Here is a 25,463-nt window from a genome sequence, read left to right on the forward strand (position 1 = left end):
TGGTATAAGGTTCTGCCAACTAATACTATGTACAGCTGAATATAATTTTCACATAAGGCATAAAGCCTGGTCTGAGGGTGTTGTTCACTATTTCACTCCAACACATATAGATAGAGATCAACAGGAACTTCCTGCTGACCCTGTTCTTTTATTGGTGGTGGTGGAGTTTCCATGGCAACGATAGCCATGGATTCTCTGTTGGCAGAAAACGAAAACTACATAAAACTGCTTCATGACTCTTAAGAAAACTAGGTTACCAAATGTATGAACTTTGCCTTGATACCTAGATTTAAAACCCCCACCTCATCAGTTTCCTTGACATGAACTCTGTTGATCGTTAGACACAAGGTTTTATTCTGAGCACTATCTTAAATTCGTGAAACAAACAAAACCAAAACACCTCCAAACCAATAGATTTCCAGGATGAAAATCTATAAGCAATAAAATCTATAAGCAATAAAAATATATACATATAAATCTTCTCAAACTTAAGTGTTGCCTTTCATAACTTAAGAAAAGTATTACAAAAATTCCTATACAATTTTAATTATTAAAACAAGAAGGCAATACACATATAATTTAACTTTATTACTACCAAGAGAGACTTTGGATCCCAACACCCACACAAGCCACAGGATACCCACACAAGCCACAGACACCCATACAGGCGACAGATACCTACACAAGCCACAGGAAACCCACACAACCCACAGGACAGCAACGCAGTGACTCCCACTGCAGGTGCATCAGAACACTCCAGGGACCCAGTGCCCAGCTATGCAGGACCCACGTCAGGCAGGTCCCTGAACTCACCTGCACAAAATAGTCAAACAGGGGCCTGTACTTCTTGCCTTTGAGACAGGAACCAGGAAATCTAGAAAAAGGAGAAAGGCAAACTCACAATTAGACTAAAACCCTCCAAGAAACAAAACTGCAGCCACATCAGGTCATCACTGCCTGCTGGTTTAGTTGTTTCGCAGTCATTAATGCTGGAATATGTGGTCTGAACATACACAGCAGGAATATTAAAACCGAACTTGAATAAGAAACCTTTTGGGCAGTAGGTGTCTCACCTCTCAAGGTTAAAGAAAGACATACACATATCCACACATACAAATCAGTAATTTGTATACTTACCTTTCAAGGACTTCATAGTCAGTTTCCAGTTTATACAGGGCTGGTAATCTGGCTTCCATTAAAATGAGCAATTTTCCTCTGATGACATCTATGAGAGCAAGGGAAAAAGTGGACTTGAGTGACATTCAGACTTCGGCGGAGTCTAGAAGCACACTAGCACACTCCTCCCTCCGGGGGTCCTGTATCACCTGTACCTCTTGTGCTCAGCACTCAGAGAAATGCGGCAAGGACACCAACACACACTGCTTTCCAGACCCAAAGACGACGGAAACAGCAGGTGTGCTTACTGAGCTTCTACTCATTTTACGTATATTAATCTTTATTTTCTCCGACCAAAAGTCATATACGTAAATGTTTAAAAATCTTAACAATGGGCGCCTGAGTGGCTCAGTCGGTTAAGCGTCTGACTTTGACTCAGGTTATAATCTCATGGTTTGTGGGTTCAAACCCTGCAATGGGCTCTATGCTGACAGCTTGGAGCCTGGAGCCTGCTTCGGGTTCTGTGTCTCCCTCTCTTTCTGTCCGCCCCCCCCCCCCCCCAACACTCTCTCTCTGTCTTTATCTTTCCAGATTAAACAAACGTTGAAAAAAAAAATTAAAAATCGTAACATTAACCGGGGCGCCTGGGTGGGTTCAGTCGGTTAGGTGTCCGACTTTGGGTCAGGTCATGATCTTCGTTTGTGAATTTGAGCCCCATTAACAAACGAAGAAACTCACTGAGTAAAAGTCCTCCATAACCATATCCCCATGCAAGACACTATCATTTGAGTGTCTATTTCTTTTTTTTTAAATGTTTATTTATTTATGAGGCAGAGTGTGTGTGAGTCGGGGAGGGGCAGAAGAAAAGGGAGAGAGAATCCCAAGCAGGCTCCACACTGTAAGCACAGAGCCCGACATGGAGCTTGATCTCACGGACCCTGAGACCATGACCTGAGCCAAAACCAAGAATTGGATGCTAAACCAACTGAGCCACCCAGGTGCCTCTTGAGTGTCTATTTCTACATGTATACTCACATACATCTTATGTGAATGCGTACTATTTTTTTTTTTTTTTTTTTTTACTAATTATGGGATAGAAAATACAGTTTTCAGTTTGCCTTCACACACTATATTGTGAACATCTTTCCATACATTAGCATATATTGCCTTTTCTATTTGACTAAACAGCTACCCAGTACTCCTTTCTGTGGAAGTGCAAGTCATTTTAGCCCATCAACTAAAACTAGGATTTAAGCTGTTTTCAGATTGTTAGTATTAGGAACACTGGGGTAATGAATGCTCTTGCACGTATCTTTGTATCATTATTAGATATGTTTCTGGAGGAAACTTTCCTAGGAATAGCAAGGCTAGAATAAATGTACACTTAAAATTTAACAGCAAATGGCAAATCACCTTATAAAAACAGACTAATTTAAACTCCCACTTGTAAAGTAAGATATATCCTAAGATTTACTGGAGCCTATGACATACATGCAGTTCACCATTAGAAACACGAGAATCTATGGATCATTGTGAAGACCTCTGCAACTGCTGAAAAGCTGTTAAAAATAACGAACGCTGCCACCCGCTAGTTCTGGCTGCGTTGGAGCTTCATGGTCAGTGGAGTCTACGTTTTCTGGATAAAACTCAGGACACATGGCCCACCAGGTATGTGGGTCACATGTGGGCAGACAAAGGTCAGGACTGAAGTGTCTGCCCAATGGCCCCTGAGGCCGTCAGACTCACTAGAGAGCAGCACTGTCCCCAGGGAGACACAGGGGCCGGGTCCTGCCTAGAGAGGCTCTCCAGCCACAGCCACCAGCAGGAGGAACTGCTCCCATCTGTTCCCAAGGCCCAGCTAAGCAGTAATGAAAACACCTGTCTTCTGACCCACGCACCTCCCATTCCTTTCTTGAATCTTTCCTCTGCCTCACAAGCAGCTATGAATCAAGTCACCTGTCTTATAAGGTGCTTACTTTTCTGGCTATGGTTTCCTTTCCATGGCTTCCCCCTCCCTCCATAAACTACCCAAACCTAAAGGAACAATCTTATTTTTTCATAGAAGTCTCCATGGAAAGGGCTTCATCAAGATTTTGGCTCTCTACAAGGGAATATCTGAAAGGCACAAAGTTCTCAAGTTCTGGTATCAATTCTGAGAAACACATATTTCGGTCTTAGTCCCCATTCCTGGTAGAGCCCCTAAAACCCTTGCAAAGTCCTAAGTGCTAAGAGTCATAAAGGTGTCTTTTGTTATGTTAATGAACAGATGTTAGGAAAGCCCCCAAGTCACTTTAGGATTGGAACTTTCACCCCCCCCCCAACCCCCACCCATGGGATGGGGAGAGGGGCCTGAGATTGAGTTCAAACACCAATAGCCACAAAGCCTCCATAAAACCTCAACAGGATGGGGTGTGGAGTACGTCCAGGTTAGTGAGAGTATCTACATGCTGTGAGGGCAACTCATCCCAGTTAGGTAGGAGACAGAAGCTCCTGGGCTCAGGACCCTTCCACACCTCCCCCTATGTACTTCATCTGATTGTTTATGTGCATCCTTTATAATATCCTTTCATGACAAACCATTGAGTTGTGGGCCGCTCTAGCACATTAATCCAACCTAAGGAGAGGGGTCACGGTCTGTCGGAAGCACAGGACTTGAAAATGACATCTGCAGTTGAGGGTGTGGTGGTACAGGTGGTTCTGTAGGACTGAGCCCTTAACCTGTGGGATCTGACGCCTGACGCTGTCTCCAGGTAGCTAGTGTCTAAATTAGGTTAACTGCTTGGTGGTGTTGAAAACACACATCACGTTCCTAGTAACGATGAGATACCACCTCTCTGAATCTCCAGCTCCTTCCTCATCTGTAACATGGGGACGATGTGTAAAAGGGTATTACAATCTGAAAACTGTAAGGACTCTTTTTTTTATATCTCTATTTTAATTTTTATGTGCATTTACTTTTTCAACCAAAAATGAAAAAAAAAACTTTTAGAGATTATTTTGACATTCAAGTTCTAACACTTTTTCAAAAACTTCTATTTTTACTCCAAAAAGAAATGTAAGTTTTCATTCTTTCCCAAAATAAGTTAAATCGATCTTTTCCATATCAGTCGTAAGTAACCCGGCCCACGCTTACCTTTAATCTTCACGTACTGCATATCTGGATTAACACACAGGGCAAGGTTACTCGGGAGAGTCCAGGGAGTGGTTGTCCAAGCCACCAAAGACACATTTTCATCTTCCTCCAAAGGGAAAGTTACAAACACTGAAGGGTCTTGTACATCCTGAGATAAAATGAGATAAAGTACCCTTTTACAAAATTTGTAATAATAACACAGAAGAAAAGGGAATTGATTCTAAAGAATAGACTTCCAGAATAAAAACCCGTCGCCATATTTATAAAAAGAAAATATAAAGCAAACAATTCCAAATACATTTTTTATATTCTTCAAAAGTGTTTTAACAGTTACTTTAGTAGTCACAAAAACAACATTTTAAGTACATAAACAGGAATAAATAATAGAGATTTCACTATTATAATGACCTATTGTATAACAAATCTATAAAAAGTTAGGTCAACAAAATAACTGTTTTAAAAAATAGAGTTATCCTTTATTCCAAAATACAAAAATGAATCATTTTTTAAAGACATGAATGTGATTTTTAAAAAAATTTATTTTGAGAGAGAGAGAGAGAGGGAGAGCGAGCATGCACACATGTGGGGGAGGGTTACAGTTTGTGAGTTTGAGTCTCGCATCAGGCTCTACATGGACAGTGTGGAGCCTGCTTGGCATTCTCTCTCTTTCCCGCTTTCTCTGCCCCTCCCCTACCTGCGCACGCACTTAATAAAAGAAAAAAAATTAATATACAGCCACAAAGCAGAAAAGCTCATTTCCTGACCCAAACCAACTGCATTCTAAATAAAGTGCTCTGAGAAAAAGGAGCTCTACAAATTTCACCTTATTCACATACTAACCACTAGACAAACCTGAAAAAAGTACCAGCCCGAACTCCCGAAATGTCAGTGTCATCAAAAAGAGACCAAGGAACAACTGTTCCAGGAAGGCTGGAGGCACAGCGACCGAACAAAACACATAATCTATGATTCTCTTTTGCTGAAAAGGACATTAAGGGAAGCATTAACACAATCAACCAACAGATTAGATGGTATTTTATCAAGATCAATTCCAATTTCAATTACCTAAGAGAATAGTATGGATTTTCAGAAATATGTACTGAAGTCTCTAGAGGAAAAGGGACATCATGCCTGCCACCTACTCTCAGAGGGTCCCCGTCTTACCCCTCACCCTAGGAAGAGAAAGATGATGTAAACATGGTGACAGGGTGACCACCACTGAAAGAGAAATGAGAACTCTTGTAACCTTTCCAGTAAGTCCAAAAATTATGTCCAACGTTAAAAACAAAAATAGACCATAGAATGGCCAAGACAAAAGACAGAACATGCTAAGTGCTGGCAAGAATGCTGTAGTACACGCTGGAGGAGTCGCTGGTACCTCTTAGAGTAGGAGGCGGCAAACCACAAGGCACAGGCCAAGTCTGCCTGTCACCTCTTACAACCCAAGGGCTAGGAATGGTTTTGACAGAGCTGAGTACTTGTGTGAGAGGCCATCCAGCCCACAAGGCCTAGAATACTATCTGGCACCTCACAGTTTGCCAACCCCACACTAGAGCTGAATATAGTAGGTACAGCCTACGATTCAGCAATTCCACTCCTGGGTATGTAATCAACAGAAGAGATGTGTGTATATATGCTCCCCAAAGACAACCTCCAGAATGTTCACAGTAGCACTACTGTAACAGCCCCAAACTGGACACTACCTAAATGCTCACCAGTGGTACAATGGGTAAATTAAATAATGATCTACTACACACAACATAGATGTCTTTTCACAAACATAATCTTGAACAAGAGAGGCCAGACACAAAGAGATTGTAGTGCACAATTCATTCATATATAGTACAGTGTCTAAAACTTTAAAGATAAAAAACCAAATATTTTTCTACACCACAACGGTTTACCTTTTGGAACAGGTAGAAGTACACTCTCCTGTAATTCAGCTTACTTCAGCACAATCTGCTCATCCCAAGAGAATGTACTTGTTTACTTACAGAAGAATACACCCTCTAAAAGCTCTGGGAGCTCACAAGCTATTATGGGGATCTAATATGTACAAATCTAGAAGCCAAAGAAAACTCCAGCGTAAGTACACAAGGATTTATATTAGAAAATGTTCTTAGCAACATTGTTTGCTGCCATTAAAAAAAAAGGGCTGGGGAGCTTGGGTGGCTCAGTCAGTTAAATATCTCACTCTTGATCTTGGCTCAGGTTATGATCTCACAGTTCGTGGGATCAACCCCCACATCAGGCTCTGTGCTGACAGTGAGGAACCTACTTGGGATTCTCTCTCTCTCTCTGCCCCTCCCCCACTCACACTTGCTGTATCTCAAAATAAATAAACATTAAAGAAAAAGGGCTATACCCTTCAAAACAACTCAGATGTCTATCAAAAGGATTAATATCTTGCAATCTATTTGTTATATGAAACACTATACAGCAGTTACAAATTAACTTAAAGCTACATGTATCAAGATGAATCTTTAAAACTTAATGTTTCCAAAGAAAGTCAAGGTGCAGGGTAAGTACAGTGTATGAGATTAGAGATAAGCCTAAGGGTCCCCTGGGTGGCTCAGTCGGTTAGGTGACAGACTCTTGGTCTCAGCTCAGGTCATGATCTCGCACTTTGTGGGTTCGAGCCCCGCACTGGGCTCTGCACTAACAGTGTGGAGCCTGCTTAGGATTCTTTCTCTCTCCCTCTCTCTTTCTACTCTGCTTGCATTCTGTCTCAATAAATAAATAAACTTAAAAATCTGAAAAAGAAAAAAGGTAAGCATAAGAATGCTATATACTGTTTACGAATATTTAGGGAGATAGCAAAAGTATTAAAATATGTATGGAAAGAAACATCGAATTCAGCACAGTGGTTACCTATCAGGTTGTAAGGAGGAAATGGAAAAGAGAAAGGTGATGTAAATACATAAATTGTGGACCATTTATTTGCACAGAAACTACAACAAAAGATCCACAACTACAAACATGAAGGACTGTTATAAACACAATACTGAGTGAGAAAAAACAGATACAAATGAATACCATCATAAAAAAACCCAGTGACCTCTCAATGACATACATGCTGAAAGACATAAACACAAGATGAAGTACCAATTTCTACAAAATACAGAGGATGTGGTCTAAATTAGACCATGGAGACATAATCAGCAAAACTCATTGTATGAAACTCTGCAAGATAAAACCTATTTCCTAAACAATAATTTGCAAGGGGGGGAAAAAAGGGAAAAGAAAAGCGAAACGAAGAGCTGCAGATGAAAGCAGATCTAGAACACAACTACTACCACATACAGACCTTCCTTAGGTCCTGATTCAAAACTAAACAAAAAGGAACAGAGAAAAAAAAAGGCATGGTATTTGAGAGACAAACAGAAATATAAACACTGATGATATCCAGGTATTAGATCGTTAGAATATTTCATATTCAGGATGACTGATTATTTTTGAAAATGTGATAATGTTAGTATGGTAATGTTAAAATAATAACCAATTCTTATGTCTTAAAGATACATAACGGATTGTTTATTGGTAAAATGATGTGTCTGAAATCTGCTTTGAAATAGGGCCTGGGAGAAGTGAGCGGAGTGTGTGCTGCTGGGGCAGGACTGGCCACTGGGTACTGGGGATGTGTGACAGGCACATGGGAGTTAATTTCATTATTTTGTCTACTTTTGTGTGTGCTGGAAATTCTCCAAGCTAAAGTATCTTTCAAAAGTAAGCAAACACAGCAATATGTTAAGGTTTGACAAAGTTATGCCTTTGATACCCAAGTGCTTAGTGTATTATTCTCTACATTTTTATGTGCTTAAAATATTTTATCTAAAAAATATGACACAACGTGAGCACTATCATAGAAGGGTATTTAGGAGACGACAGGACTCATCATGGCCCACCTCACAAGGATTTGCAAAGATCAAATGAGATGTGTGAAAGCATTCTGTAAGATAAAAAGTGCCTTTGAAATAAAGCTTTAATGACATAATTTTCAAACAAATTAATGTCCTTTAAAAGCAAAGAGGGTTAAAGCCTCAGAAAAGGAAACACCTCTTGAATACACACATGAGAACTGATACTTCACGTTTCAGAAGACTGCCTGCCTTTACGGTCTGTCTAGACAAGGTAAAGCACAGAGTGTACTCTGGTGACATCACACTCATCTAAACTCTCCCTTCGCAGCAGTGACAGCTGTTATTCTGTTCATCAGAAATAAAATCCTAATACTGTCAACCAATCACAAATCAGATTTGGTTCCAAATACTTTTAACAAATGAACAAATGCTACAAGGTCCCAGACGAGGCATCATCATGCCAACCAATAACTCTTCCAAAATCAGTGACTAAAGGGAAAGAGGTAGAGCTGCACTGGTTAACCCAAGAGGCCCCAAAATACGGTCAAAACAAGAAGCTATCACATGAAGACACACCATTCACAAATCTCATGGAGAAAAATCCCTCATTTTTAACCTTAATAGAGCCTCAGTTTAGCAACTGGTAACATTCCCAGCACTCAGTAAGAAACGGTCAAAATGACGGACTCCCCCCGCTAACATTCCACGCGGGGACTGGTTACCGTGATCACAATGGTTAACCTCTGTGTGCATAAGTTAATGCCCAATGACATCACACTCACCTTGTAGTTCTGGTGAGACTCGAAGTTGGAGAGTGGAGTGTTGCATGCGGTGGAGAAGGGCATGACTTTCACACCTCTGTACACAAGGCCCTTATCATAGAGCTGTTTGAAGACCCACCTAGCAAGTAAACAGACAGTTTTACAATAATTACCCAACCAAAATTCTGTCTCCCCAAACTCAAACATTTACACCAGTCTGTCTACAGAGTTTCTATCAGCCAGTCGAAATACCACGTTTCTCAACTGGGGACTAGCTGGTAAATTACAAGAGTAGTCTGAGACATTACGCAGCCATTAAAAGTGCTAGTATCTGTTTACATGAAAAGATGTTCATGACTTGATGCTGAGTGGAAAAGTGATACCATATCGTACAATGAGGTACTAGTTGTGTAAAACTATACATATCCATATACACACCTACATTTTTCAGATGCTGAAAAAGCAGACATTCACCAATATTTAACTATGCTTGGGATTTCAGAGTATTTGCTTTTAATAGTTTTCTGGTATATTGCTTAAATTGTACTATCACGGGTAGTTTTACAAAGCAATTTAAAAAGAATAAACCATTGGGATTAGGATATCTCTCCTACAGTTGGGCAAAAACTTTTATTAAACACTTACCCATGTTGTTTTAAGCCAAATGCACCAAAATGCTGAAATGTCATTGGTAACAGTTATTCCTGGGTCTCCTGTGGCAACTACTCACCTGTCCCACTTGGACGTCAGGATGCACTGGTGGGAACCCTTAATACTGCCTTTAGGTACAGTTTTTATAGTCCAATTCCTATGTGTTTAGTATAATAAATGAGTTAAACTCTTTTTCATTTGCTGAAGTACATTTTTATGAAAAACTGCATATTTTTCATGGTACTGCTTGGCTTTAAATAAAAATTAAAAAGTGATGTTTTATATCAAATTTCCCAAGTTTATTAATCTTTTTTATTGAGTCATAATTTACATGTAATATTATATTCAGACTTGATATTTATACACACTGCAAAATCACAGTAAATCCAGTTACCATCCACCACTAAGGCTGCAACAATTTTATTTTTCTTATGATACGAACTTTTAGTATTTATCATTTGGTCAACTTTTAAATATGCACTATAATATCACTGACAATAATCATCGTGCTGTATATTACATCTCCATGATTTATTTATTTTATAACTGGAAGTTTGTACCTCTTGACCCACTTTACACAGCTTGCAACCCCTCTTCCCTCTGGCAACCACCATTTTGTTCTGTCTGTGAGTTTTGTTTTTCTAGATTCTACATCTAAGTGAAATCATATGGTATTTGTCTTTCTGACTTATGTCACTTAGCATAATACCCTCGAGGTCCTTCCATGTTGCCACAAATGGCAAGATTTACTCTTTTTCATGGTTGGGTAATATTCTGTTTTACACACACACACACACACACACACACACACACACACACACACCTCACATCTTTTTTATCTTATCAATCAATGGACATGTAGGTTAACTCCATACCTTGGCTACTATAAATAATGTGATGAACATAAGGACACATATCTCTTTTGAATTAACATTTTCTTTCTTTCTTTCTTTTTTTTTTTTGGATACTCAGAAGTAGAATTGCTGCATCATGTGATATTCTATTCTTAATTTTTTGAGGACACTCCATACTGTTTTGCATTCTATCCATACCAATCTACATTTCCACAAACAATGCACGAAGATTCCCTTTTCACCATATTTTTGCCGACATTTGTTATGTCTTGTCTTCTGGATACTGGTCATTCTGACAGGGATAAGGTCGTATCTCATTGTGGCTCTGATTTGTATTTTCCAGATGATGAGTGATGCTGAGTATCTTTTCAGGTCTGTTGGCATCTGCATGTCTTCTTTGGGGAAAAAAACGTGTCTTCAGATCTTCTGCACATTTTTTTTCCTTTTTTTTTTTTAATGTTTATTTTTGAGACGGAGAAAGAGCGCGAGTGGGGGAGGGGCAGAGAGAGAGGAAGACACAGAATCCGAAACAGGCTCCAGGCTCCAAGCTGTCAGCACAGAGCCTGATGCGGGGCGCGAACCCACGAACTGTGAGATCATGACCTGAGCCAGTCAGACACTCAACTGACTGAGGCACCCAGGTGCCCCTGCACATTTTTAAATCAGATTTTCTTTTGCTCCTGAGTTGTAGGAGTTCTTTACATATTTTGGATATTAATCCCTTTACCAGATACACAATTTACAAATATTTTCTCCCATTCAATAGGTTGTCATTTCATTTTGTTGATGGCTTTTCTTTTTTTTCTAATGTTTACTTATTTTTGAGAGAGAGAGACAGAGTGTGAGCCAGGGAAGGGCAGAAATGGAGACAGAATTCAAAGCAGGCTCCAGGCTCTGAGCTGTCAGCACAGAGCCTGATGTGGGGCTTGAACCCACAAACTGTGAGATCATGACCTGAGCCAAAGTCAGATGCTTTGACTGAGGCAAACTGACTGAGACACCCAGGCACCCTGATTGTTGATAGCTTCTTTTGCTGTGCAGAAACTCTTTAGTTTTATGTAACCCCATTTGTTGATTTTTGCTTTTGCTACCATTCTTTTGGAGTCATATCTAAAAAAAAAAGTCATTGCTAAGACAGATGTCAAGGAGCTTACTGCCTGTTTTCCTCTAGGAATTTTATGGTTTCAGGTCTTACATTCAAATCTTTATTCCATTTGATTTAATTTTCGTGTATGATGTAAGACACCAGACTAGAAACATTCTTTTGCATCTGGCTTTCCAGCTTTCCCAGCACCATTTATTGAAGAGACTGTCCGTTCTCCACTGTGTATTCTTGGCTCCTTATTATTAGCCACATTTAAGTTCAACAACCCTAATCCAGAGCATTAATAGACCTTTTTTATTCAGGTGTTTAACACAAATCCTGGTTCTTAGATGCTTCTCTAATCATGAGAATTCTAGATGCTCGGTGACCAGGAAGGCCCCTCTCCAAAGTCTTCAGCCTGTCAGAGAAAACTTATAAGCTTCCAACTTTGGGTATACAGGCCTGGGGATGTGTCCACAGGGGCTTATCAGAGTCAGAGGGTCTGAAAACTGCCCCAAAGCATCTAGCTCTTCAAAGGCAAAGGACTTGGGCCAAGCATGTACAACAGATCTTGTCTAAGAGAAATGCAAGCAGGGAGACAGGAAGGCAGTAAGAGGCATGTGAGCCTACAATACAGCACAAAGAAAGTGCACTGTACAAAACAGCTTTGCAACTCACTGTCATTCTGTATAATTTAACAAAAGTTAAGACTTTCTCAAGGCCTGAAGTATGTACATAGAGCACTCTGCAATCATAATAATGGTGCTTCTTTGTCCATTAACGATATGCAATGATTCTTGTACTATCTATCCTGAGGTTCACCTAGTAAGACTTTGGCATCACAACAGTTGTTTTGTAACAGTGATGAAAAAAAAAAAAAGGAGCATTCATTTTGAAACAGCTATACAAGTGATTGCACTATACAACTTGTCTCAGTATAAAACTCAAAATACATAATCTCTTAAACTTCACTATTTAAAAAACAAAGACAAAAAAAAAACCACTTCTGAAACTTAATTTTCCCTAAATTTGGTACTAATTTGGCAAAAACCTTTAACTGACATTAGGCCATTTATATTCTTTACCTGATTAGCATGAACAATTATGTGTTCTATGAAAAATACTAACATATTTGCTTACAAATCGCTGTTCAAATTGCTGGAACCATTATATACCACGGAATATATGCATATCCTATTACTTTAGTAGAATCCAAAATTTACTGAATTTAAAAACAATCTGGGATGAGAGAGATAAACAGTTGGTGCACAGGATTTTTAGGGCAGTGAAAATCCTCTGTATGATTAATGGCTACAATGTCCACCAAGAGTAAACCCTAAACTACCAACTCTGGGTGATTATGATGATTATGATGTGTCAGTGTATGTTCATTAGTGGTAACAGATGTTATCACCTCTGGCGGGGACGTTGATAATGGGGAGGCTGTGCATGTGTGGGGGCACAGGGAATTCAGGAAATCTTTGTGCTTTCCTCTCAATTTTGCTGTGAACCTAAAAGTGCTCTAAAAAAATAAAATAAAATAATAAAGCTTTAAAAACAAAAACAGATCCATCCCAAAGATTTTAGATAAATAATTATGAATCTGAAAAACTGATTCATGGTACATAATCTCTCCACTAAGCAATAAACAGAATATTCATTATATTTACAATTTCAAATAAACCTACCAGACAGATTCCATGAATTGTGGGTACAGAGTTTTGTAGTCATTGTCAAAGTCAATCCATCGGCCAAGTCTGGTAACAGTAGACTAAAAATATGAACATTAGAGTCATTAGACAACGATATTTTGTACTGCACTTCAATGTTATATTTCTATCATCACCACGTCCAGTGATTTTGGAAAAACAGAACAACCAATGTTTCAAGTAAATCTATGTAAGGTTAAGAACCAGTTTTCTTGACATTCATCCTATCTGCAGATGATATTATTTATAAATATTAATATTCTTTTATACAAGTCTACCCAAACTACCACTTGGCAAATACCTCAGGTGTAATTGCTGCTGGCAAGAATCATCAATGGACGCTAAAATTCCTAAGCAAAAGTATAAGAAACAGGGTATTTGCAAGATCTCCCCACAGCATACCTAATTATAAAGGAAAAGTTACAAATTAACAACAGAGAAACCTGACCTGTATTACCTTAGTGAACAAAATTAATGTCACCAATGAGACATCATATCAGCATCACAGGCCTCCTGACAATGACAGACCGAGAAGGGCATGATGTCACTTCTTAGCATTCTTGTCAAAAATGTATACATAACCTAAACTTAATCATGGGAAAACATCAGACTTTGGGGGACTTTCTGCAAAATAATCAGTCTATACTCTTTAAAAGTGACAAGGCTGGGGTGCCTGTCTGGCTTAGTCGGTAGAGCATGCAACTCTTGATGTTGGGGTCATGAGTTGCAGCCCCACAGTGGGTATAGAGATTAAATACATAAATAAACTTTTAAAAAGTTTTTTTTAAAAAAGTGACATGGTCATGAAAGACAAAGACGGAGGGAATCTTCCAGCTTAAGGAGAATAAGGAGGTATGACAACTAAAAGCAATGTGTATTCCTAGACAGGATCCTGGATCAGTAATAATTAATAGAACAACTAGTTAAATTTGAAAAAGGTCTATTATATTTTATCAGTGTTAATTTCTTGCTTTTGATAATTACATTATGATTATTGAAAGTGTTGGAATTTGAGAAGTACAGAAGAGTATGAATTCTTCATAACTGTTTTTGCAATTTTTTGGTAAGTCTGAATTACTCAAAAATGAAATGTTAAAAAAAATTTTTTTTAAGGTAAAGAAAGTTACATGCGTATTATACTCATTAGATTTTTCCCTTCTGGCAACGAAGCAAGAAAGTATGACTGAATAAAGTTAGGTTAAAAAAATGATTTTTAATAAAAAAAATTACAAAATTAAAAAACAGGGGTGCCTGGGCAGCTAATTCGGTTAAGCGTCCGACTCAGCTCAGGTCATGACCTCACGGTTCATGGGTTCAAGCCCTGTGTTAGGCTCTGTGCTGATATCTCAAAGCCTGGAGCCTACTTTGGATTCTGTGTCTCCCTCTCTCTCTTGCTCCTCCCTCCCTCAAGCTCTGTCTCTCTCTCAAAAACAAATACACATTAAAAAAACCTTTTAATTAAAAAGTAAAAAAGTTAGGGTAGGAGAAAACAGAGGAGCTTTAATTTTCAGGGTGATGAAATCAGATTTTATTCACCCATCAAGAGAAGCTACTCAAAATGCTGAGCAGGGAAAGGCACAATAGACCAATTAGGAGATGGTTACAGAAATGAAGGGGAGGGTGGGAGGGAGACCAGAGAGGGGCTGTAGGAATGAAATGACCAGACAAGAGACACTGAGCAAAAAAAACTTGACAGGGTTTGGCATCTGATTTGTTCACGAGCATCATGTGTGAAGCTCTGAAGATTGATATGGAATAGGGAATTCGGAACAAGAGCAAGTTTGAGAAGTCAAAGTGGTAAGATGGTGAGATGGAAAAAATACAAGTCAGACATATTTTTAAGTTACACAGACCACTAGCTGGAGAGCCAGGGAGGAGGGGGAGCTGAGGACCTCTGCTCCTCAGCCCTTGAGAAAGAATGAGAGAGGCAGGAACTCTGCTAGCCCTTCACAGGACTTACTAACAGAAGCAATGGTAGGATGGGAGTCAAATTAATGTAATGTAACAATGAGTCCAAATTTGCATTGTTTTTAACATCTGAATTTTTTTTACTGCAACATTCAAGTTAATCTATGCACTAGGACAGCCCAATTCCTGTCATACACAGTGAGCAGGTAGGAGATTAAATATGGAAGACCAATCGAGCACCCAGAAACCAGAAAAAAGAGGGCTCAGTTTAGGCTGACAGCTTAATAGGCTTGTACGTGGAAGCTAAATACTTCTTTGGAGAGAACGATCAACCTTCTTATGTCACAACCTCACACAGCCATACTTTTGGACACATCTCATAAAAAGCACAAAAGGAGCATAAACCATATTAACTCCCATTTAAAAATTAAAGTTTTTGTTCATTCTACTGAAAACAACCCAACATACCTTCCACTCAGTGGAATATCTCATCACAATTGCTCGGCACTGATTGTTATACTCTACGATCCCCATTTTGGCTACATCCTCTGGTCCTCTGATCCCCAGTGTCTTATCAATTTCATATTCCTGAAAATTTGTGACAAGATTATTAACATCCCTGCCTATGAAACAGATTCAAGTCAGCAACTGTAGAACATAAAACAGTTTTAAAAAATACTAAGTCTCAAAAATCTACAGAGAAGATGAACTACAAATGGCACTGTAGAAACAAAGTACATTATAGGAAAAATTCATCATACTTGAACATATTATATGATGAAATCCAATGCTTATTAAAAAATCAGAACATTATAAGGCTGGTGACTCAAACATACCACAGGTAAGCCGTGACAATCCCATCCAAACCTTCTGTCAACGTGAAATCCACTCTGGTGAGCATATCTGGTAACTATATCTTTAATTGTCCCTGCAAGTATATGTCCATAGTGAGGCAGTCCAGTTGCAAAAGGAGGCCCATCATAGAACGTAAATCTAACAGAGGTAATAAAAATGTATTGTTACTTTAAGACAGCAAAAATTTAGGACATTTTTGTATAGATAGGTCCTATCACAATAGAATCCTCAGGGAGAAGAAAAGCGGCGAGACCAGAAAATTCACAGACATACATGGTTAGAGATTTACTGCAAGTCCTGCCTTCGTAAAAACTAGTTACGGTGGAGCTGAGTGACCTCCATCAGACTATCCACACTTCGTTTATTAGCCATGACGTAAGGCACGTCATTCATCCCGATCCTGATTTACCTCATCAGTAAAACAGGGCAACATCTATCGCATAAAGTTTTTGAATACAGTAGACAGACGATGAAAACAGTAAAGAAAGGACTGGTTTTCAGGTGAATGGGGACTAGAGGCAGGAAATACTCCAACAGGAAGCTAAGACTAAGTGTATAAATGAAGGTGGTAATAATGAGAAAAGTGGAAAGGAAGAGGGTGACACATAAACTCTATTTAGAAAACCTCTTAAAGAAACGGAATCTACCCTGATATTTAAAAACTCATCCACTCACTGTGTACCTACTGCTGAAAGCACCCACTATATACAGAGCTAGGAGACTGGAACACAAAGATGAATGAAGAGTTTCTGCTTTTATGGAACCCAGTCTAAAAAAATGACTACTCTTAAGGACTCTACCAAAGAAATTCACATACTTTGGCTTGTGTTTTGACTGCTTTAAGCATTCCTGAAAACAATTAAATTCGGACCAGAACTGCAAGATTTTTTCTTCTTCAGCAGGAAAATTGATGTTTTCTGGAACTTGCTGAACCATTTTGTTGCTGCAAGAGAAATTAAAATTTTTTTTCTCAACAGAGAATTCTAGGAAAAAGAGTAGCATATATTAAAATGTATATACATATTACTATTCATCACACTACATGACACTTAAAAAAACATTATAGCTTTCTAAAATTAAAGTTCACCCTTTTAAAGTATACAATTCAGTGGTCTGTAGCATATTCACAGGTTGTGCAACCATCAGCATGTCTAATTCCAGAACAACTTCATTACCACCCGCCCCTTGCAAAACCTGTAGACGTTAGTAGTCACTCTCCATTCCCTCCTTCTCAGCCCCTTGGCAACCATTAACCTGCTTCCTGTCCTATGAGTTTTCCTATTCAGGACATTTCATATAAATGGAATCACGTGTCTGGCTTCTGAGAATTGTGGTTTTGTTTTTTTTTTTTAATGTTTATTTATTTTTGAGACAGAGGCAGAGCATGAATGGAGGAGGGTCAGAGAGAGAGGGAGACACAGCACCCAAAACAGGCTCCAGGCTCTGTACTGTCAGCACAGAGCCTGACACAGGGCTTGAACCCACGGACCGCGAGATAAAGACCTGAGCCAAAGTCGGACGCTTAACCAACTGAGCCACCCAGGCACCCCCTGAGAATTGTTTTCAAAGTTCATCCATGCTGTAACACATCTTCAAACTTCATTACTTTTGATGGCCGAGTAAATATTTCATTGTATCGATATGTCACAGTTTATCCATTCATTAATTCATGGACATTAGGGATGTTTCCAATTTTTGGCTAATATGAGCAATCCTGCTATGAACATTCATCTGTAAGTTATCATTTGGGCATATGTTTTCAGTTCTCTTGGGTAAATATATCCAGTAGTAGAATTGCTGGATCATATGGTAACTGTGTTTAACTTCTGGGAAACTACCAAAAAGTTTTCTAAAGCTGCTGCCTCATTTTATGTTCTCCCAGGAGTGAATAAGTATTCCAGGTTTTCTACATCCTCACTCCTTATTGTCCATTTTTGGATTATAGGAAATCCTAATGGATATGAAGTAGTATCTCATTATGGGTTTGATTTGCATTTCCCTAATGATTAGTTGAGCACATTTTCATGTGCTTATGGGCAATATTTGTATCTTATTTGGAGAAATTTCCATTCATCCTTTGTCCAATATTTAAGATGAGTTATTTTAATTGTTGAGCTCTAAGAGTTCTTTATATATTTTAGATACAAGTCCCTTATTATAGAATCTGCAAATATTTTCTTCACCCTGGGGGTTGTCTTTTTATATTCTTCATGTTAGTTGCTAAAGCACAAACACTTTTAAAATGTTTAAAAATGTTATTTACTATGTGAGTGAGAGTGAGAGAGTGAGAGAGAGAAGGGCAGAGAGAAAGGGAGACAGAGAATCCCAAGCAGGCTCTGCACTACTCGGGGCTTGAACTCAAACCATGAGACGCTGACCTGAGCTGAGATCAAAGAGTCAGACACTTAACCAACTGAGCCACCCAGGTGCCCCCATTTATTTTTTAAAAATATTTATTTATTTTGAGAGTGAGCGCATGTGGGAGAGGGACAGAGGGGGAGGGAGAGAATCCCAACCATCAGAGACTGATGCGGGGCTCGGGGACCATCACATCATGACCTGAGCCAAAATCAAGAGTGGGGCGCTTAAGTGACTGTGCCACCCAGGTGTCCCTCATTTATTTTTGAGATGCAATGCTGTGTTTGAGTTTTATATAGGAAAAAATAAGGAAAGAACAGGTGGGCCATTTAATGAATCCCAACATCCATTTCTGACCAGGTGTGCCATTAAATGGTATTAAATCGAAGTTGGATGGCAGTTTGGATCTCTGGATCTTGTTACAATGTCTGGCCTTTCATGGATAGAAAGGGTGTTTGTGCACTTCTTGATTTATTAGGGGTCCTGCTGGTTCAGGACTACCTTATTAGAGGCCAACTGAAACTTAAGGGGTTACATTTGAAGATCAACAGATGTCTAGCCAACACATTAATTTCTGTCACTTCTAATGCTCCTCAAGGCTGCTTCTATAATCACCAGCATCTATGGGAGCTGAATACGGCAGACTTGGCAGCCCCACCTTGGTGGGAGGAGTCGGAACTTGCATTTTGACAAGATCCCAGGGGATTAACCTGCACATCAAAGTTTGAGTCACTACTCTTGAACTGTTTTAACCATTATTCAGGAATATCTATCTGAAGTTTTTTATTTTATTTTTTTGAGAAAATAATATTTAAGCTTCCTGCTAAAATGCTCCTAACTTTTATAAAACTTTCTTGGGAGCTTCGACTCAAGGTAATGGCACTGGTTAGCCACGAAGAGCCATGTATCAGTGACCGGGCTATGGTGGCTGCTGAGGAGAAACAGCCCCCATGCATAAATCACAGGATTGCTGTGGCCCCTCACATCCACTGGAGAGCTGTACCTGCAAACAGCATCCAGTAACCACAGGGCCTGGGGTGTGGGGAGCAGAAAGAGGAGGGGAGATTCATCACCAGGTCATGCTAAGGGAAGGAATATCCTCTTCCTCTCTCTGACCATAACCCTTGCCCTCCAATCTTCTGTATTCCAGACTCTCTCAGACCTCTTTAGTGGCAACTTCCTGTTCAGAAACGTCTATATACCCTCCTTGACCTTTACTGATGTTTACTTCAATAGATCTTAGAAATGCACACAAAAATATTTTTGTTTAAAATAAACATCATGCTCTTCCTTGCCACGCCTGCTCCAGTCTTTAATTCGAATGCACGAGTAGTCCCACTGTTCCCTCCCGCTACCTGAGTATTTTTTAATTTTATTTTTTATTTTTTAAAATTTACATCCAAATTAGTTAGCATATAGTGCAACAATGATTTCAGGAGTAGATTCCTTAATGCCCCTGACCCATTTAGCCCATCCCCCTCCCACAACCCCTCCAGTAACCCTCAGTTTGTTCTCCATATTTATGAGTCTCTTCTGTTTTGTCCCCCTCTCTGTTTTTATATTATTTTTGTTTCCCTTCCCTTCTGTTCATCTGTTTCGTCTCTTAAAGTCCTCATACGAGTGAAGTCATGATTTTTGTCTTTCTCTAATTTCACTTAGCATAATACCCTCCAGTTCCATCCACGTAGTTGCAGATGGCAAGATTTCATTCTTTTTGACTGCCGGGTAATACTCCATTGTGTGTATACATACATATATATATATATATATATATATATATATATATACATACACATATATAGCACATCTTCTTTATCCATTCATCCATCGATGGACATTTGGGCTCCTTCCATACTTTGGCTATTGTTGACAGTGCTGCTATAAACATGGGGGTGCATGTGTCCCTTTGAAACAGCACACCTGTATCCCTTGGATAAATGCCCAGTAGTGCAATTGCTGGGTCGTAGGGTAGTTCTATTTTTAGTTTTTTGAGGAACCTCCATACTGTTTTCCAGAGTGGCTGCACCAGCGTGCATTCCCATCACTACCTGAAATTTCTAAGTCCCCCACTTGATAGGACCACATAATCTCCACATCCAACTGGCCACCAAAGTTCTGTGAATCAGACCTCTAAGTCTATTTCTGTTCTTTTTTCTGTCCTCCCAGGTCTTCACAGTATGTTACTAAAGTCAAATTTAATCCCAGAGGTGTGTCTAACTCTGGCCCTTTCTCAGTTTGGTCATATCCTATTAACGTATACCCTAGATATACTTACACAAATGTACAAAATATGTACAAAAATATTAACTGAAGCACTGTTCCCATAAATCCCTGAAAACAATTTACCCATGAGTAATTAAGTGACTAAATTATGGTACATCACTACCAAGCAGGCGTTAAAAATAATATTTTGGGGCACCCCCGTGTCTCAGTCACTTGAGCATCTGACTTTGGCTCAAGTCAGGATGTCACAGTTTTTGAGTTCGGGTCCCCCATCAGGCTCGCTGCTTCAGATCCTCTGTTCCCCCTCTCTCCGCGCCTCCTCCTCCTCTCACTCTCTCTCAAAAATAAACATTCAAAAAAGTAATCATAACATACCAAATACTGCCAAATGTTGAGAAACAAAGCAAATCGCCATTCTAGTAATTTATACTATGTACATCAGCATTTTCAAGAGACTTAAAAATACACACATGTAAATAAAGTCTATGTGGAAGTAACTCTGTATTTGAATTTAGAAGGCTGCCCACCAAACTAACCTACAGCCACCATCGAGGAGTAGGGTTAGGAGGGGGAAGGCATGAAAGAACACTTTTCTACTTATTACTTCCTCCCACTTTTTTGGTATGTATTAACTTTATCACAAAAACGTTGAAAATAAAGAGAAAAATAAACACTGTACCTGACACCACCTTCCTAAGGAAGAAGCTCTGAAAATACCACTTTGGTATTAACCTTAAATCCAATGACTACCCCCCCCCCCCCAATATTCCGTGCAGACTTTTCAAGGGGGCAGTGCAGGCCACCTTCCCCCGAAATGCCACCTCTCCTCCTGACTTTCCCTTTTACACAGAGCCTCCCGGACACGGCTTTCCTGCTACTCTGTCCGCAGCCTCCAGCACCGCTTACTAAGTAATGTGCTTTCCTCTCGAAGGCGCTCACCGACCCCCCCCCCCCCGTTCCCACACATGTGCCGCCTGTAGACGCGTCTCCCGGTCCCTGTTCACACACACGTGCCACCTGCAGACCCATCTCCCCGACCTTGTTCCCGTGACCTCGCACGTGGGACGCGCTCCAACCCGTCCGTCTGAAGCAATCACGCGGTCCGCATCCTCAGTCTCCACCCACCTGCCTTTTCAGTCGGCCCTCCTGCACGCGACGACAGTCGTGGCGCCACCGCTGGGTTTGTGAGCTATGAGAAAAGTGACTCGACCTCACACCTCCAGCGTGTCACCTGTAAAGTACAGGTCACAAACCGCACAACGCTAACTTAACACCCACTGGAATACTGGATATCACACGTCCGCTTTGTGAGCTACTATTACTTCCTGCCCGCAAATCCCATCCCACCGTCCCGGCCAGTCGGCGTCACTCCATCGGCTCCCTTCGCTTCCCTGTGCTCCACTCTTCAATCACTTACACAGAGAACATGCTGTCCGCCATTTTACCGATACTTTGCAAAACTTAAGACGCTACTAGAAATCCTCACTTTGCCTCCGGTTTCATCCCTCCTCATCCTCCTGCAAAACCTGAAGGCTAAAACCAGCCCTCACTCACCCCCATCCCCTAAAAAAAACCCAGTTCCCTCCGGACTCGGTTCCAGCACCACTTCCTTCGAGAAGCGAACCACGAACTCCTCAGACTGGAGGCCGGTCCCCTCGCACCTGTCCCTCACGCAGGAACCGCAGGGACCCACCCCCCGAAGGAGCACGCACTTTCGGACTGTACCGTACACTCCGGACTCGCTCCCCTCCGGCTCCTGCTCACCCTCAGGGCTGCTGCAAACCCACCGCAGCTCCTCACGCTCCCCTTCTCGCCGCTACAGACCCCGCGGAAAACGGCCTTCCTCTCCCAGCTCCCAGGGGCGCCGGGCACTACCAGACTGCGGGACGCCGTGCTTACTCCCCTCGAGCCCCAGGGCCCTGGCAGCAAACTCTTCTCCCCGCGGGCCTACGACTAGATCGGTGCCTCCGAACGCCCCGCTCCTCAAGTCGTCTCGCCCACCCCCCGAATTTCCCTAGCAGGCTACCACACCAACTTCTCGCATCCACCCCACGGGGCCAGCAGGCGAGGCGGGGGCACCCGGGCAACCCCGCGGGCAGGCCGGTGGGTAGGGGAGAGAGACGAATAATCCGGGGTGACCCCGCGGGCGATGACGGCGGGGGGGCGAGTACCCTGAGGCGACCCCGCAGGCAGGACAGGGGTACCTGGGGCGACCCCGCAAGGTAGAGCGAGAGCACTCGGGGCGACCCCGTGGGTAAGACGGGGATACCTGGGGCGACCCCACAAGCAGGATGGACGGGGGAGGGGTGCGAATGGGAAGGTAACCAGGGTCGATCCCACGGGCAGAGCGCGGTACGTGGAGCGACCCCGCGGGCAGGACGACGGTACCCTGGGCAAACCCGCAGGTAGGGCGGGGTAACCTGGGGCGACCCTGCGGGCAGGGCGGGGGTACCTGAAGGGCCCGCGAGCAGGCGCGCCACGGAAAGAGCCGCGTCCACGCCGCAGCCCGGCGTCCAGAGGTGATGCAACGCTCTGACAGCGCCGGTCTACACCGGCCAATTAGCGCGCGCCGCCCGACACCCACTAACAAGTAGGACGCCGATTGGCCGCGCGGGCCCCGACCACGCCCACTCGGGCGTGCGCGGCGTGCGTGCTGGGAAGGCGGCTGCGCGACCCCGCACAATGGAAGCCTCCAGCCACTTGGGCCTCTGTGGTGATTGCACCCTGATGGTGGGGCCCGGGGTGGGGCCCGGGGGCAGCGAGGGGGGACTGATGTTGTGCCTGGTGACCGCGCGTCTTACACAGGTGTGCCCGCTTGTCAGGGTTCAGCTGGCTGTGCGCGGGACGCCTGTGCATTTCCCCACTCGCAATTCGGGCGCGGTGACGGCGGCCTCGGGAATTCCGCCTTGGGGCCTTGTCGCTGGGGACCCCCGCGGGAGCCAGTGTCGTGGAGGGTGACCGCCGCAGGAGTCCGTGTCTTGGACACCCGCGCCAGGTCACCCCGGGGCTGGCGAGACTGCAGTCCCGGGCCCCACGCCAGGCTCGCTGACACGTACACTGGATGCGGGGCCCGGGGTGTGCATTTACCCTGGGCCCGACGCTGACGCCTCCGGATACCCGGATTCCTGCCTGCCCAGGTCGTATCTGGGAGCGGCTGAGGTGTCGGCGGTCAGGGGGACCTCAAGGAGCCCGCCCCTGCGTGCGCCTTTTCCAGAGTTCTGGCTTCAGTGCAGAAGTTCTGCTAAACGGGCACAGGGAAACAGGTCGCAAAACAAGGGTGGAAATGCCTGGTACCCGCTTTAAAGTTAGTAGTGTGTTAACGTTTCCTGTAATGAAAACAAAGCTTACTTGCTTTGTCATCTGCTCACTTATAATGTATTATCACTGCTGTGGGTCTGCCTGGCACGTTCTGGATCCGCTGGTTAAAAACCAAAGGGAGTGTGGAGCCATGCAAAGGGCAGCAGACAGCAGGCTTTGGCACCAGAGGCTGTGAAGGGAATTTTAGGCCTTACAAATTCAGACTAATTCTGTATGTAACTGCTTATTGTATCCATTAGGACAAAAGGAAAAAAAAAAAAAAATCTGGCTGAGACTGTATAGAAAGCATGGTAAGTTTAAGAACATTTTGATAGTTTGTGTAAACATTTATTTAGTAGTCTACTTATCATCTAAAAGTGTCATGGACTAGAGTAAGGGGGTTTAATTTCCTTGCTGAAAGGGTTAACTCCAGTCAGTAACTCCGGTTACTCCAGTAACTACTCCAGTAAGGTGTTTCCTCAGCTTATTAACTACAAGTATTTGGAACCTGTGTTTTTTTTTTTTAATTTTTTTTTTTTAACGTTTATTTATTTTTGAGACAGAGAGAGACAGAGCATGAGCGGGGGAGGGGCAGAGAGAGAGGGAGACACAGAATCGGAAGCAGGCTCCGGGCTCTGAGCTGTCAGCACAGGGACCCGATGCGGGGCTCGAACTCACGGACCGCGAGATCGTGGCCTGAGCCGAAGTCGGCGCTCAACCGACTGAGCCACCCAGGCGCCCCTGGAACCTGTGTTTTGCATGTGCCAAGTTGCTACCTTGTCTGTCCAGATTAGAGCCAGAAAGAAGGCTTCCAGATAAATGTGTCCAGGAAAAAAGGTGGGGTGACAGGTTTGATTATTTAAATCTTGGATTGAGAAAACATCTTATGGTACTGTTGGAAGGTATAAGACTGAAAGTCTTAGTCTTCCTAGTTCAACTACAAAGAAGTTGAACAAGTAGAAAAAAAGATTGTAGAAAAACAAATTACACTACTTGGATCAGAGTTGAATCCTCACTTGTTAGAGCAGAAGTCAATGCATAGTGTCTAACACTGAAAACCAAGAAATAATAGCATCAGCACGTTGGAGATGCGGAGGTAAGTATCAGGACCCGTAAAATCATTGGGAGCAGGAATTAGGGGTAGGTAAGGCTACTTGATGTCACTTATTTGTCTGCTTTGAAGATGGAGGGTGTGACACATTTAAGTATGGCCAAATTCTTTGACACTTCTTCCACTGAGGGGTGATGGTCTACATCCCCTCTCTTTGGTTCTATCTGGGCTCTGTGTATGTTTGACCTGTAGAATGTAGTGGAAATGACTGATCCAGTTTCTGGACTATGCTGTAAGAGACTGGCAGCATCTGCTTCTGAAATCTCGATGCCATGCTGTGAGGAGGCCCAGGGACAGGCACTGAGTGAGTGGGGCCGTCTTGGAAGTGGATCCTCTGGTCCCAGCTGAGCCATCCCAGTGACACTACATGGAGTAGAGATGAGCAGTCCCCACAGAGTCCTGACCCAATTGCTAATTTGTGAGCAAAATAAATTTTACTGGGATGGCTTGTTATGTAGCAGTGAGAAAGTATAAATGTAATCTGCATCAAGAGAAGGTGACATTTAGATTATTTATCCTGCTGCGTGGTGGTTTTTCTATTCT

The 25,463-nt window shown here is 42.1% G+C and overlaps 1 protein-coding gene and 1 non-coding gene across 8 annotated transcripts in view; both read right to left on the minus strand.

Moving 5' to 3' along the window:
- The window catches only part of IARS1 (isoleucyl-tRNA synthetase 1), a 67,544-nt gene extending 44,511 nt beyond the window's left edge, over window positions 1–23,033 (minus strand). For 2 of the 7 annotated variants that reach the window (XM_047100459.1, XM_047100456.1), the window contains exons 1-9: window positions 22,965–23,033; window positions 16,749–16,874; window positions 15,913–16,069; window positions 15,545–15,664; window positions 13,148–13,230; window positions 8,892–9,009; window positions 4,250–4,397; window positions 1,138–1,225; window positions 814–874 (exon numbers count right to left, since the gene is read on the minus strand). In XM_047100459.1, the coding sequence (XP_046956415.1) occupies window positions 814–874; window positions 1,138–1,225; window positions 4,250–4,397; window positions 8,892–9,009; window positions 13,148–13,230; window positions 15,545–15,664; window positions 15,913–16,069; window positions 16,749–16,867 (894 nt within the window). In that variant the 5' untranslated portion in view covers window positions 16,868–16,874; window positions 22,965–23,033. Of the gene's footprint in view, window positions 1–813; window positions 875–1,137; window positions 1,226–4,249; window positions 4,398–8,891; window positions 9,679–10,396; window positions 10,771–13,147; window positions 13,232–15,544; window positions 15,665–15,912; window positions 16,070–16,748; window positions 16,875–22,964 lie in introns of those variants that run through there. The other 5 variants (XM_047100462.1, XM_047100471.1, XM_047100466.1 and 2 more) reach the window with 5 other exon arrangements.
- Window positions 19,190–19,321, minus strand: LOC124505398 (small nucleolar RNA SNORA84). Its single transcript, XR_006960656.1, has one exon. It is a non-coding gene; the product is annotated as a small nucleolar RNA SNORA84 (small nucleolar RNA).
- Window positions 23,034–25,463: the final 2,430 nt, after the last annotated feature.

The sequence above is a fragment of the Lynx rufus genome, unplaced genomic scaffold, assembly GCF_022079265.1.
Source record: "Lynx rufus isolate CCGP_SWC_20201006 ecotype Redwood Valley unplaced genomic scaffold, mLynRuf1.p SCAF_10, whole genome shotgun sequence".
Lineage (NCBI taxonomy): Eukaryota > Metazoa > Chordata > Mammalia > Carnivora > Felidae > Lynx > Lynx rufus.